At 43.3% G+C, this 14,139-nt stretch overlaps 1 protein-coding gene across 1 annotated transcript in view; it reads right to left on the minus strand.

Moving 5' to 3' along the window:
- Positions 1 to 264, minus strand: part of EFNA5 (ephrin-A5) — a 127,261-nt gene extending 126,997 nt beyond the window's left edge. Inside the window, exon 1 of the mRNA XM_010832007.1 lies at positions 221 to 264. Coding sequence (XP_010830309.1) covers positions 221 to 264 — 44 coding nt within the window. The remainder of the gene's footprint in view (positions 1 to 220) is intronic.
- Between the last annotated feature and the right edge of the window lie 13,875 nt (positions 265 to 14,139).

Raw genomic sequence — 14,139 nt, forward strand, 5'->3', positions numbered from 1 at the left:
GCTGCATTTACCCAGGACAAATAGAATTACAGGCGTTTGCCCGAGTCTGAAATTGAATCGAGAACTCGGGTGGTGGATAATGGAAACGAAAAAAATGGAAGAGCTCAAAACGGATCACATTGCCGTTGGGAGAGGGCCGGCGTGGGACGAAGTCTCTGCCATGGACTTCACCGTCACCACCCACCCGGGCAGCTATTTCCAATAATCCTGTCTACCGCACCCGATGGTGGTCGGCAGTATAGAGGTTTCCAGAATGGGGACCATCATCACCAGCTAATGAAGACACATGCCTTGATCAGATGACCAGTCAACAGAATACTACCTGGCATGTTGAATATGTTTTTGCCCCGTTACAACGCCTTCATTTGAGGATGACTGTAAACTGCCACCAGTTTTAACCAGTCTTGCCTTTAGGGGGTAAGGGTCATTAAGGGCTCTGAATAATCTTGATTTTTCTGAGGCCGGGTGTTCCTGAGTCTATCCCCAGAAATCCTCACTATTTTGAATCATGCATTGCTTAGAATAATAGCGACGTTAAGCCTTAGAAATTGCCTGGGGGAGAAAAAAAAAAGCAGCATAAAATTAAGAGTACATCATTTACCCTATGCCTGGGTTACACTACCTACTAGGAAGAACATGGCCATCCATGTAAATCACTGTATAAGGATGCCGTAAAAGTAAATGAGGCAAAATATGCAAAGACACTAAGTTCTAAAGAGATAAGGTCTTAAAAGGTAAGGCCATTTTTAACCCAAACTATCAGCAGTCACCTTAAATTATCCTCATCATTAAATGATATTTATCACCAGTGAAACTTAGTTTACCCATTAAAAAAAAAAAAACTAAAAATCTCAGTGACAGCATGCCTGAAACTGCCTTTAAATGAATAATCAGACAATTCTCATTCTTCATGGTAAAAACACATTATGGAAAATTTTATTTTCATGTATCAGTCAGGCTAACATTTTCAAACATGAGTTACATGAGAAGTGTCTGAAAAGTCTTTCAGTTTCTTCAGGCAGTTCTGTTGTAAGGAAGTCTCTGCCATGCCGGAAAGCAATCCCAAAAGAAATGTGCTTCTCGTGGCAGGATTAAGGTATTTGGGGATAGAGGGTTTTGTTTTTGTTTTTTTTTTAACATTATCTAAATAAGAGCTTCATTCTTCAGGTTCACATTACAGACTGATAAGAGGTGAAGTATCTTTTAACATAATTGCTTTAAAAGGTGGCCAATTTGAAGTGAAAGGAAGTTTTTGCTGAATTAGTGAATCTGACTAAATGTGCTCCTACTCTCAAGAAGGACACATTTTTTTGAAACATGTTATAAAAAAGAACTAGATGCTAGACCCATCTTACTCTAAAATATGTACCCTCTCTATAGGTAACTTTACCTGCTGTCCTTTCTTATTTTCTTGCATAGAAATAGAAGATGAAATACAGAAATCAACTACACTGAATAAAACAAAAATATGAGTTACAGAAGCACACACAATTTGTAGGCTAACAGGCATAAACATTTTGAGCAGTGTGATCCAATAAGAAGAGCACAGATACAGACACTAATTACTACATGACATTGACATTGAAGTCGCTCAGTCGTGTCCGACTCTTTGAGACCCCATGGACTGTAGCCCACCAGGCTCCTCCGTCCATGGGATTCTCCAGGCAAGAGTACTGGAGTGGGTAGCCATTTCCTTCTCCAGGAGATCTTCCCGACCCAGGGATCGAACCCACATCTCCCGCATTGTAGGCAGACGCTTTACTGTCTGAGCTCTAACCCTGGACAAACTATTTAACTGCTCCGTGATTCAGTTTACCCATCCGTAAAATCAGTAGGATGGGCTCCCTCCCTATCCCCAAGGTGTTTGATGAGAGCCCAGGAAAAGTGCTGATGAAGCCTCCTTAGACACCATGTCTGGCACACATTTGTGGAAATACAACTATAATGATTTTCATTACGCTATTAGTAGACTGAATTTTAATTATGAGGAAAAATTCTTGCTATTTTATTTTAAAATGTTTCAAAAATATAGCTACATAAAGGAAAAACCTAATTATTACTAAAAGTATGGCCCTACAATATCACAGTGATTCAGTTATTGCTTCAATAAGTTATTATATATATTTTAAAAGTGGCCCTTATTATCTGTATTTTTTAAATTCAATTTGTTCTGAAAAACTACTGACATTCATTAAAAAAAAAAAAAAAGGCCAAGTCCTATAAAAAGAAAGCACTCAATAAAGACTTGGCTATCATCTCAGTGTTAGGCAAAAATGCTATGAATTTTAACAGGAGGGACTTGTTACATACTAAGGAAATATTCATAGTTTATAATTTGTGAAGCAGTAGACATTGTATAACTATGAGAAAAAAAATATTGTTCATTATATAAAAGGCAATTTTCGATAATATCAAGTAAGTTACTCAGGAGAGCTTCACAGCGACCCCATGTTATCAATTTCATATACATTTCACTAGAGGAGAAACCCTATCCTCCACAAAGGATGTGGAACTGCAAGGGGCACCATGTACTGACCCTCCATGCAACAAATCCGCAAACACTGCCTATGGCATGCTGTATCAGAAATTTAGGCAGCTGGAAATCACAGCAGACAAGCGTTTCAGGTCATTGATCTTAGAATTGGAAAATTTCCCGTAGTGAGCCAAAATGAACCTAGTGCAGAGCATCAACACGCACCCACCCTCTCCCACCCCCTCAGACAAGTGGCAAATCACTGAGAAAGATCATTAGAAAATGCAGCCTTCTATAATAGGAAAGGCATGAATACATAACTGATTGATTGCTGGCAACGTTCAATCGTTCAGTAAATGTTGATGGAACACATTCTATATGTGGTACCCTGAGAATCAATAGTAAGAGATACCAACATAACTAATTATTAAGCATTTTCCACTCTAAATTCTTTAACTCATCTAACCGCCCCCTTCCTGTCTCTCTTCCTCTCTTGCCCTGCCTTTCCCACATTATCATCCCCATACCCCATTTGAGAAAACTGTAAGACAAAATGACTGAATACCTTTCCAAATTGATAAAGCTAGTAGGAGGCAGAGCCCGGATTTGAACCCAGGTCCTCGGACCCCGCTCTGCACACCCAGTCACTAGGCCATGCCGCTCTGAGGAAGAACCACAGAGGAGGCACAGGCAACACCCTCAGCTCGGTGGCGTCTGCACTTAACCGTGCAGTTCCCATGGGCTGCGACGACTCACTGTCCCGTGAACCCTCCGCAGACTTCCCTCAGAAGCAGACGTCCACTCCCCACTCTCTCTGTCAGGGTGCCTTGTGCATGTTCCAGTGGTTGCACTCATCAGACCTATAGTTGTAACTACTTGCCTCATATTCGAGGCATACTCGTCTCACATTTCGTGTGCGGGGCCTGACCTAGAATCCAGCGTCCAAGGGGGGCAGTGATTAAAAGATGATCCTGTCTTTAGGACACTGCAGCTTAGGAGGAGAAACAGTCCCAAATCCATTGGTATAAATGCCTGCACTTGTTAAAGGTGGTCTGTAAACAGGATGAACAAGAATAAAGGTTACCAAGGCACAGGTTGCTAAATTATGGATTGGGGTGAAGACAGGACTGGAAACTGGACCCTGTCTAGCCTTAAAGAACGGGAGTGATAATTGATAATTATATAACTGATAATATATATAATTACATATTGATAATTATAATTATATATAATATTATATAATTATGTAATTGATAACTGATAATTGGGGGAGAAGAGAGACAGCCTGGGGGGCGGGCAGAGGAGATGAAGCAATGGCACAGAGATAGGAATGCCTGGGGCAGGCCGAGAGGGGCGGGGAGACCCCCCTGCAAACAGAAAGGGGGGGTTCGGGGGGCCTCACTGCGGGGGAAAGTGAGGAAGGCAGGCTGACGGCGGGGATGAGCGGCCAGCCCCTTAGTGCCAAGCGAAAAGCCTCAGATGTGTTCTTCGGGAGCACTAGAGAGTTTTGAGCTTGGGAGTAACATGACCAGACGAGCAAGATAGGAAAAACCCAGTTTGGGCTGTAGGAAAGAGAAAGGTGAATGAGAAGACAAAATATGAAAAATCTAATTTTACAAGGTGCAATCTATTCAGAATTTCTTCAGTAGAAAAAAGGCAGCTGTTACATTCACTACTTGCTGAAAAATCCCAACTTTCTCCACCAAGCAAACTACTATAACCCGGAGTTTTTTGTTTGTTTTTATTTTTTTATTGGGGTATAGTTGATTTACAATGTTGTCTTGGTAACCAGTAGCTTTTTTTTTTAATATAAGTAAAAATTCATCTAATACCCACTGCTGCCTTTTTATCCTATGTGCTAAGGATACAGAAATGATACCATCATCTTTAGTGATAAGAATCTCAAACAGAATATGGAATAAAGAAGAAATTCATAAAAATAACAGATTTGTTTGCAAAGGTCAGCAAAGTAAAACTATTCTTCTATAATCAGATCAGATCAGATCAGATCAGTCGCTCAGTTGTGTCCGACTCTTTGCGACCCCATGAATCACAGCACGCCAGGCCTCCCTGTCCATCACCAACTCCCAGAGTTCACTCAGACTCACGTCCATCGAGTCAGCGATGCCATCCAGCCATCTCATCCTCTGTCGTCCCCTTCTCCTCCTGCCCCCAAATCCCTCCCAACATCAGAGTCTTTTCCAATGAGTCAACTCTTTGCATGAGGTGGCCAAAGTCCTGGAGTTTCAGCTTTAGCATCATTCCTTCCAAAGAAATCCCAGGGCTGATCTCCTTCAGAATGGACTGGTTGGATCTCCTTGCAGTCCAAGGGACTCTCAAGAGTCTTCTCCAACACCACAGTTCAAAAGCATCAATTCTCCGGCGCTCAGCCTTCTTCACAGTCCAATTCTCACATCCATACATGACCACTGGAAAAACCATAGCCTTGACTAGACGAACCTTTGTTGGCAAAGTAATGTCTCTGCTTTTCAATATGCTATCTAGTTTGGTCATAACTTTCCTTCCATGGAGGAAGCATCTTTTAATTTCATGCCTGCAGTCACCATCCGTAGTGATTTTGGAGCCTAGAAAAATAAAGTCTGACACTGTTTCCACTGTTTCCCCATCTATTTCCCATGAAGTGGTGGGACCGGATGCCATGATCTTCGTTTTCTGAATGTTGAGCTTTAAGCCAACTTTTTCACTCTCCACTTTCACTTTCATCAAGAGGCTTTTGAATTCCTCTTCACTTTCTGCCCTAAGGGTGATGTCATGTGCATATCTGAGGTTCATTTCTTCAACAAATTATACAATCAGAGAATAGGAAAGGACAGTAGAAGAAATTTAATTCCACGGCATTTTACAGATGATTAAATTGAGAGGACCAGAGAAGTTAAGCAGTCAGCCCCATGTCACACAGAAGACTGCTGGTATTATATGGAACACAAATCTAGTCTCCAAACTCTGCTTTGCCCTGCTGTCTTTTACAGAGATAAATGGAAGTATACTATAAATATAATTTATAATATATTTTGGTGCAAAACAATTTCTAACTCTTTACTAATGATATTGGTGTGAACTTTAAAAGATGAAAACAACAGGACTAATGAAAATGGAACACGCGTCCATTCATTCAGCAGGCTATATATAGGAAACGACCGAGGCAGGCAAGTGAGCGTGGAGGAAGGTTCAGACACAAATAAGGAAAGGTGCCAAGCCCTACTCTCTAGATGTCCACAGTCTCTGTGATGTGTCATAAGTATAAAACCCACACCAGATTTTGAAGACCGTACAAAAAACGTAAAACATCTTATTAATATTTTATATTGGTTAGGTGGTGAAATAATTTTGGATATGCTGTCTTAAACCTAAAAATAATTTTACCTCTCTCTTTTTTGTACTTTAAAAAAAGTCGCTATTAGAAAACTTAAAATCACATATGTAATTCACATTGTATTTCTACTGGACGATGTTGCTCTAGAGAAAGAGCAAGGAGATTAGCCGGTTGTGGGATCCAGCCTGGCCAGAAGTCCAGGAAAGAAGACTAACCATTAGAGAGATAAGGATCTTAAGAGAGAGAGAAAAGAAAGACTGGTTTTCGAGGCATTACCTTGTCTCACAAGAAAAAATTCGGGGAGTTATCCACGGGAAAGGAATCTCTCTCATCATCTGTGGGACTTCACAACACGATGCCTTTGGGCAAATCAGATCTCCTCCCACTGAACTAAACTTGCAGTTTGTCTGTTTGTTCTCTGTGGAAGCACGAGTCAAGTGAAGTGCACACGAATGGCTTCCTAGGATCAGAAGCATGCCAGTCTTTATGTTAGGGAAGCATCCACCTTCAGGGACTGCAGTTACGATGGAAACATCCTAGGTCCTCATGAATGAGGTCACCAGATTACAGAAGCAGCTCTCCTGATAATTAAATAGTAAACACACACACAGACATACACAGGAATAGGAAACGGCAACCCACTCCAGTATCCTTGCCTGGAAAATTCCTTGGACAGAGGAGCCTGGAGGGCTACAGTCCATGGGGTCACAAAGAGTTGGACACGACCGAGCAACAGAGCACGCATGAACACGAACACACATATGCACAAAACAGATACCATAACAGGGGTGTTAGGTATTAAATCAAAAGAGACATAGGCCCCAAGTCTCTATGTGTCTTTAGTCCAAGACACTAAAAAAGCCCACCCCAGCAAACCAAGACGTAATACCTCACCTAATCACAGTTTCCGCGTCCCCCAGAAATGCAACCTTACCTAGTCAGTCTGGAATGTCCTAGTCAGCACTAGTGAGGTCAGCTACCTAACAGACCCCTTTTGTCCCCTGAGGGAACGTAGGTAGCCTTGCCTGTAACAGCCCACCCTTTCCTTGTCCCTCCCCAGTTTCTCCCTGTAAAAATCTTCCACAGCACCTCAGAGCGCCTTTCTATTTGCTAGATGGGATGCCTCCCAATTTATAAATCGCTGAAGAAAGCCAATTAGGTCTCTAAATTTACTCAGCTGAATCTTTAACTGTATAAACAGACACTATTTCCATTTGTGTCTTAAGCTGCAGTTTCTTCAGCTTCATAACAGGCCTTTTAAATGGAAATGTGGGCTTCACCTATAGTATGCCAGTCTTAAACACACAAGCCGTAGACAGACTTTCAGAATGGCTTTATGTTGTCAAACTGGTAAGAGCTCAAATATCAAGATCAATTTTGCCATTTTCTAATCATCTTTGGTCACTAAGATACAATAATGACAATTAAGTAGATTCCCCTCAAAACTAAACATGAATAAATCAAGCCAGAACCAACATTATCTTCAACAGAAAACAGAAAACAAAAAGCTAGTGATACATGTATGAACAACACAGAATAAATCCAGTTTTCACATTGAAAAAAGTTTTAGAAGTTAATTTCACTTTAAGGTGTTTCAATATTTAATTTCAATAATTTGTTTTCTCACACCCAGTATCATTAAGGAGTTGGGCTTGTCTACTACTTGAAACATTTCATTTAATCATTCACACATTAATTTTTTTCAGTGTTTCTGTATTGTATGCCATATTATTCTGATATCTCAATTAAATGAATATTTTGGGTATCATAGTCTAAATTATCTAGAAGCAAAATTCAATTTTTAAAATTGTATTTGGACAAAGTACTATCCTATAAATTTACTTATAGGATGGCTTTGCTCTGCAGGTGATCAGAATCTGTGTCACAGAATAGTGTTCATGAGCATGACATTTTAACCTTTATTGCAATTTTGCCTGAAATTTTCTTATATTCCTTTAAAACATTAGACTAGATGTCTTTAGATAGCCTTCTCAGATTGTTTAATACAACGACTAGCTCTTTTCATCTAAAAGAACCAACACAAAAGAATAAACACTATGCCAACTTCTCACATTAATTAAAAATAAAATCATACTTGTCACAATGGTTTTCAAATGATTTTAGTATGTCTGAGGAACACTGGACCGTGTCTTCACCAGGGCAGAAATTGTTGTCTGTTATATACATTGCTATAACCCCTAGAAACCAGAAGAGCTCTTGATACACAGTAGATGCTCAGTAAATATGTGTGTATTCAATGATATGTAATAGGCACTCAAAATATAAATGGTTAATGACTGAATAATTAATGGGAATGGTGAGGCCATTAGTTATTAACAATATGCTACATGATCACCATTTCATTGAACGTGAACATTTTAAATGGTAGCTGTCAGAAGTTATTAAATGTTAATGACAAGTAAGTGCTTAATAAGTTTCCTTGAATAAATGGATGGATAAATAAACTGCAAAGATTGAGTGAGGGTTTAGAAAAATGAGTCACTGAGATATCATGATTTCAAAACTACATGTATATTTTGAAAAGGTGCTGAAAACCAGTAGAATTGCCCAATCTTTTCTTAAAAGCCTCCTGGAATGCAAGTTCTAACATGATGTCAAAAATAAGTTGCCATCAGGGTCTCCAAAATCACACAGAAAGGCTAGGATGCCAACGAGCCATCCACTCAGCAATTTGTCAGGATCACAAACCTCTTCTTGATTTAGAATATTCTGAGATACCAAACTAAACGGTAAATTCAACCACGTGGGCCAGGTGGCCATCACAATGATTACATAATTAGTTCAACGTAATTGCACGCCTGGACTTAATCTTCCCACACTGTTTAAAAAGATGATGTTGAGATCAAGGACATTGTGAAAACGTTTTTTAAAGTAGCTGGTAGTTCCACCTTGCAAAATACATTTGCTTTGGATGTATACTGTATTTTGCCGTAGTGATTTCCAATGCCTATCCATTCATAAAACACTATAGGCCATGTTGCAGGATGTCTGCCAATGCTATATGCCAACCTCAGACAAAAAAGTACAATGTGCCTTTAAATTTAAATCTGTAAATTAACTTAAGTAGTTTGACAGCACAGCTCAAAATCCATCCTGACCGCAACTTTCTATTTAAATAAAAACTGTCCCTTTAAAAAACCCACCAATACAGTTATTGTCCATCCATCCAAACACATTTACTTTTATCTTAAAAAAAAAAAAAATTGACTAGTACTGTGGTTTATGAACATGTTATGTGCAGATGTGGTTTGTTCAAAGAGCAAAGAAGCAATTATACTGCCGACCACTCACAATTCATTCCCCTAAATTTTCATTAGCTTACATCATAGGCGGAGGAGGCCTTACAACATTTTCATTTGAAAAGACCTACTTTCTTTAAGATCTTGAGCACAAAACACCCAAAAGGTGCATTTCAGGGGAACGAAGGGAATTGCCATGATGCTATCTATGGCTGCTGCAACACTTGTTTTACTTCCTTTTGTAATAAATAGAAAGTCAAAGGAGATTTCAAATGGCGGGCCGAGGTAAATGGCATCTGGCTGAAAAGACAGAAAGCGGCATTCAACAGGGAAGTCCCACCCCACTGAGTCTGCATAAGCGCTCACTCCGTCTCTGTTGTGGTGGAGACAGGGGCTGTCAGTCAGGCCACGCTCGGTGGGTAAAGAACCCCGGCTCCTCGCTAGGGTGTACACTGCTCGGCAGTCAAGGTGGAAGCAACTGGTTTGCAAGTTGAGGTGGCGGGGAAAGACCGGTTTCTTCCTCGCACACCCTGACGTCAACCCCCTGGCCTGTCTTCTGTCTTCTCCAGGAGCTCGAGGCTCTCCTGAGGCCATTCTGACAGACCCCCGAGGGCGCAACGCGCAGACGGCCCCTCAGGCTAGGACGGTGGGGCCACGGCGCTCCTCGTCAGCGGTGACCGCCATCGAGGAGAGCGCTGAGGGAAAGCCTCACCAGAGCCGCCCCAGCGCCGCGGCGTGCTCACCGGGGTACACCCAGGGCCCTGACTCGGTGTGGACGCGGGCGGCTCCGGCTGTCAGCCATCGCCAGGAACGCTGTTGGGAAGTCCAAGGTCACCTTGCCAAGCGCTCTTTTCTGAGTAAATCACCTAACCTAACAACCTCAGGCTGTTCGTTCTGAACGACCTCCACGTGGGTTGCTTTCCAAGAAAAGGTAATAAAAATAATTGTGAAGCTCTCTGAAGACCTAAAATGGCTGTGGAAAACACCACCACCCGTGAATTTAAGTCTGTGCTCGTGGGTGAAGAAGTTGCCAAGGAAGTCTGATTACGGCTCTCCTTTTGAGGGGCTCTGACCCCGGGCTCAGGGGGTGTTTGTGTGCACGTTGCAGCCTGGAGCCCAACCAGGACCCCAGGCGAGGGCTGGAGCCAGGCTGGGGGCACCCACCCGTCCTGAGGGACGAGCGCCCCCCACCCAGCCCTGCCTCGGACCCCGAGTCTGCAGTCCCAGTGCCTCCACCGTGAGGGCCAACTGATACGAGGAAGCCCGAACGTCGTCAGAAATTTTAGACTGGACAAAGAAGGGAGCCTTTTCCCAGAGAGGAAGCATCATCCTGAGCCAGGAGGAGAGACAGAGTGTTAAGCTTGATGAAAGCAAAATGCCTGTTGAGATTTACACAGAAACACGTACTAGGAAGCTGATGAATAATAAAATATGAGGAGCACGCTGATCCTGTGAGTTTTATTTTCAGTATGCTTTCACATCATTTGCTAACCCACTCCCCTACAGAGTCCTTGAGTATTCCAGAAACAAGATACTGTCCCATTGTAAAGATGGATAAATTTACCGAAGCATCTCTTGCCTAGCAAGTGGGAGCCAGATGTCGGAAGCCGTATGCTGGGCAGATGTTAAGAGTTTCAAAATGAACTACCTGAATGGCCCTGGATGAAAACATGGTATTCTAAAAATAGGACACGGACACCCCACTGAAATCAACTCTTCATTTATTTATTCCACATGAAGGGTACCGTGGGGTGCCAGCTTCTTGCAAAGCCTGCAAAACTGCACTCGTGGATTTATAAGATGCTTCTGAACAGAAACGCGGTGGTACCTGTCGGTGAAAAACAGACTCACCCCTGAGATGAGGCTGGGCTCCATATTGTTTTTCCATTAAGTCCAAAAAGTCAGATGGCGGGACAGAAACGCTGGGCGGATCGCTATGGGTGGACGGGCAGAGGGGACAGGGCGTGTGTGTCACATGTAAGCGGATCTGTGAGCTACAGTAAGAGAGGAGGATGTTGCAAGGCAGGCCTGGGTCAGCGTCCACAGGTGCTGGCTCTGGAATGCGTTTCCTGAACATCTGTGCTGAACACAAAAGACAGCCAGGACTGGGGGGGACAAATAACAAACCCCACATGGCCTTAACAAAAACAACAAAATGAAGCATACCCTTTTTGTTTTTTCTTTTGCTGTGTCTGTCATGCTAAACGACACCCTCGTCCCCAAACCTAGCTGTATGTCTTGCCACTTCATAAAACCTGGTCAACCTCCCCTCCTCTCCCGGAACCAGGTTTTACACACTCCTGATCTCCCCGAGCTAAAGAAAACAGCAGTGAGCCCCGGCTCCCCCATCAGGGGGAGGTTTTCCTCTTTGCTCAGAATTTGAGACTAAATACAGATTGGAGTATTCACCCAGGGAATTCAACAGAGATCCATCTTAAAGAAAGTTCCAAATACATAATCGGAAGGAAAGCATTTGCGGTGCTTTTCTGCCCCTCCAAGAATGTGGAGAGAAAGAAGAGGTGACTGTTTCCTATAAAGCCATTTCCCCCTTCACATCAGCCCACCTGGAGTGGGAGCCACTTGTGAGAGGCTGGTTTTTAATCCAGACTTCTCTCCAACCTGAAGAGAGACCCAAAGAAGCAGACATAAAAAGGACAGGTTTATCTTTCCACAAGAAGGGAGCTGTCGAAGCAGCAGCCAGTGGTAACCCTAAAAATAGGAATGTGCCAACAGTTTTACTGTCGAGCTAAACAAAGCCCAAACCGTTATTCTTCAGAGGGGGAGAACCTGCCCGTGGATTCCTGCCTGGCTCCCAGGAAGAGCCCAGGGCCCTCCAGTGGTCTTCCCAGGCCCCTCTTTCCTCCTCGGGAAATCTCCTACTTCTCCCCTGGTTGCAGAGCGTTCCCCTCCAGCCACATGAGAACCCACCGGGCCTGCCACCATCTCCCCCAGGAACCAGGCTGGCCGACTTCCTCCCACACTCCCCAGGATGTCTCCTCGCATTTCAGCTCCGCAGAGGGGCCGTCCTGACCCTGATAGCTTCCACAGCACTTACTCCCCTGCTCGCCCTGCTCTGCGGCACTTAAACCAGCCCCCCTGGGTATCCCCCACTACTGAGGACAGGGCCTGGCTCACCACAGATGTTCAGGAAGGAGTTCCTTCTGAATGGAAACTCACCATTCCTTAACAAGGGCATCTCCCCAAATGACATGTGACGTACACCGTGATTCCACTTCCCACGTGAGAGCAAGGCACAGGCGGTGGCTCTCAAAGTGCTCTGATCACCACCAGGCCTGGACGCCACAGATCAAATCGACGAATTATAATACAGAACCTTGGGCTCTTCTTAATCTCATAACCTCGTCCCACTCATACTCATGCCCCAGAGGAATCTATCTATGAGACATACTGCGTACAGAGAACTGAGGTCCAGGCCACTGAAAATCACGGCAGAGCTGCTTGGAACAAAGGTGGTTTCACCACACAGCATGTTCTGTCATCCATTTGTTGATTACCCCTTACGTGTCACTTAAACCTTACAATTCAAATGACCTGCAGTCCTGATGTGAAGAGCTGACTCATTAGAAAAGACCCTGATGCTGGGCAAGATGGAAGGCAGGAGGAGAAGGGGACGACAGAGGATGAGATGGTTGGATGGCATCACCAACTCGAATGACAGGAGCTTCAGCAAGCTCCGGAGGTTGGTGATAGACAGGGAAGCCTCGTGTGCTGCAGTCCATGGGGTCACAAACAGTTGGACATAACTGAGCAACTGAACAACAACATCCCCGAATACTGTAGCTTTGGGTTTTTTAAAGCGAAAGTCAGATAGAAAACCCTCTAGGAAGGGAATAATTCAGCCTGTGTCTACATTATGCCTCTCCCAAAACCTGTTGGTCTGCTAATCTGTTCATTAAAGAACTGTTTTAACTTTCAACATAAGAAATAGCCAGCTTAATTTCTTTCTTTCACAGTATTGACAGCTTGCGTTCCTCTTAAACTGCCTATCTGACCCAGGGCATCTTTGGTTGAGAAATAGATGCTTGGAACAGCAATGAAGCGCACATCTACAGCCTTCGTTAATTAGCCAGGATGGCCACGATGATGATGATGTCTGTCCTCAATGGTAAATGCTTCAGGGCTCCAGCAGGGCCACCTAAACCCGGTGTGACAGCTCCAGACCACAGCACTGGGTCAGTAAAACACTCCTTCACTTTCAAGGAGGCAGGTTTAAAGGACATTTGAAAGAGGTCTGCAAATAATGAAAAACTTTTACATGGAAGTCCAGCATCCAGAACCGCAAAATCATCACCCTCAGTGAAAGAAGTCAGCGTAAAAGAACACACATTATACGGATCCGCTAATATAAAATGTCCACAAAGGGCAACGTCTAGAGACAGAAAGTACGAGAGGTTGCCTGGGCCTGTGGTGGGAAAAGGGAGTGACTGTTAATAGACGACTCGTCCCTAGGATGATGGAAATATCATAGAATTAGATTGTGGTGATGAGACTGGATGACTCTAAATATACTAGAATTCATATTCAAACCCCTTGAATTTTATGGTATGCAAATCATGTCTCAATAAAGCTGATATAAGAAAAGAGTGAGAGAGGGGGAAAAAAATGTCCCGTATCTATAAAAGTTTATGTTACGATGGTGGGGAGAGGATTAGGAGAAAACGATGCATTTTCAGTGTTCCTCATGCAAATGATGCCTTCTGTGTTCTTCCCCGCCCCTGTGCATTTACTATGAACCGTGAGAGGTTTGCCAGGGCGAGCACAGCGCAGGCAAAAGCATGAACTAACTCCAGGTCAGGCTGCCTGGGTCCAATGGGGGAGACCACCCACTGGCTCTGTGATTTCACAGCAAGTCACTCGAAGGCTCTCCCCGAGCTTCGGTTTCCCTCATCCGTAAACAGAAGGAGTGATAGTACCTACCTCGTAGGGTTGCTGTAAATACGACATTCAGTATGTGAGAAACATTTAAAGTTTCTGACTGTTTCTAAGTGTTTGCTATGATCGTTATTCCTTTAGCTTCTCCCTGTTTGCAGAATGCAGGATGAATATTCCAG

The sequence above is a fragment of the Bison bison genome, unplaced genomic scaffold, assembly GCF_000754665.1.
Source record: "Bison bison bison isolate TAMUID 2011002044 unplaced genomic scaffold, Bison_UMD1.0 scf7180017864533, whole genome shotgun sequence".
NCBI lineage: Eukaryota > Metazoa > Chordata > Mammalia > Artiodactyla > Bovidae > Bison > Bison bison.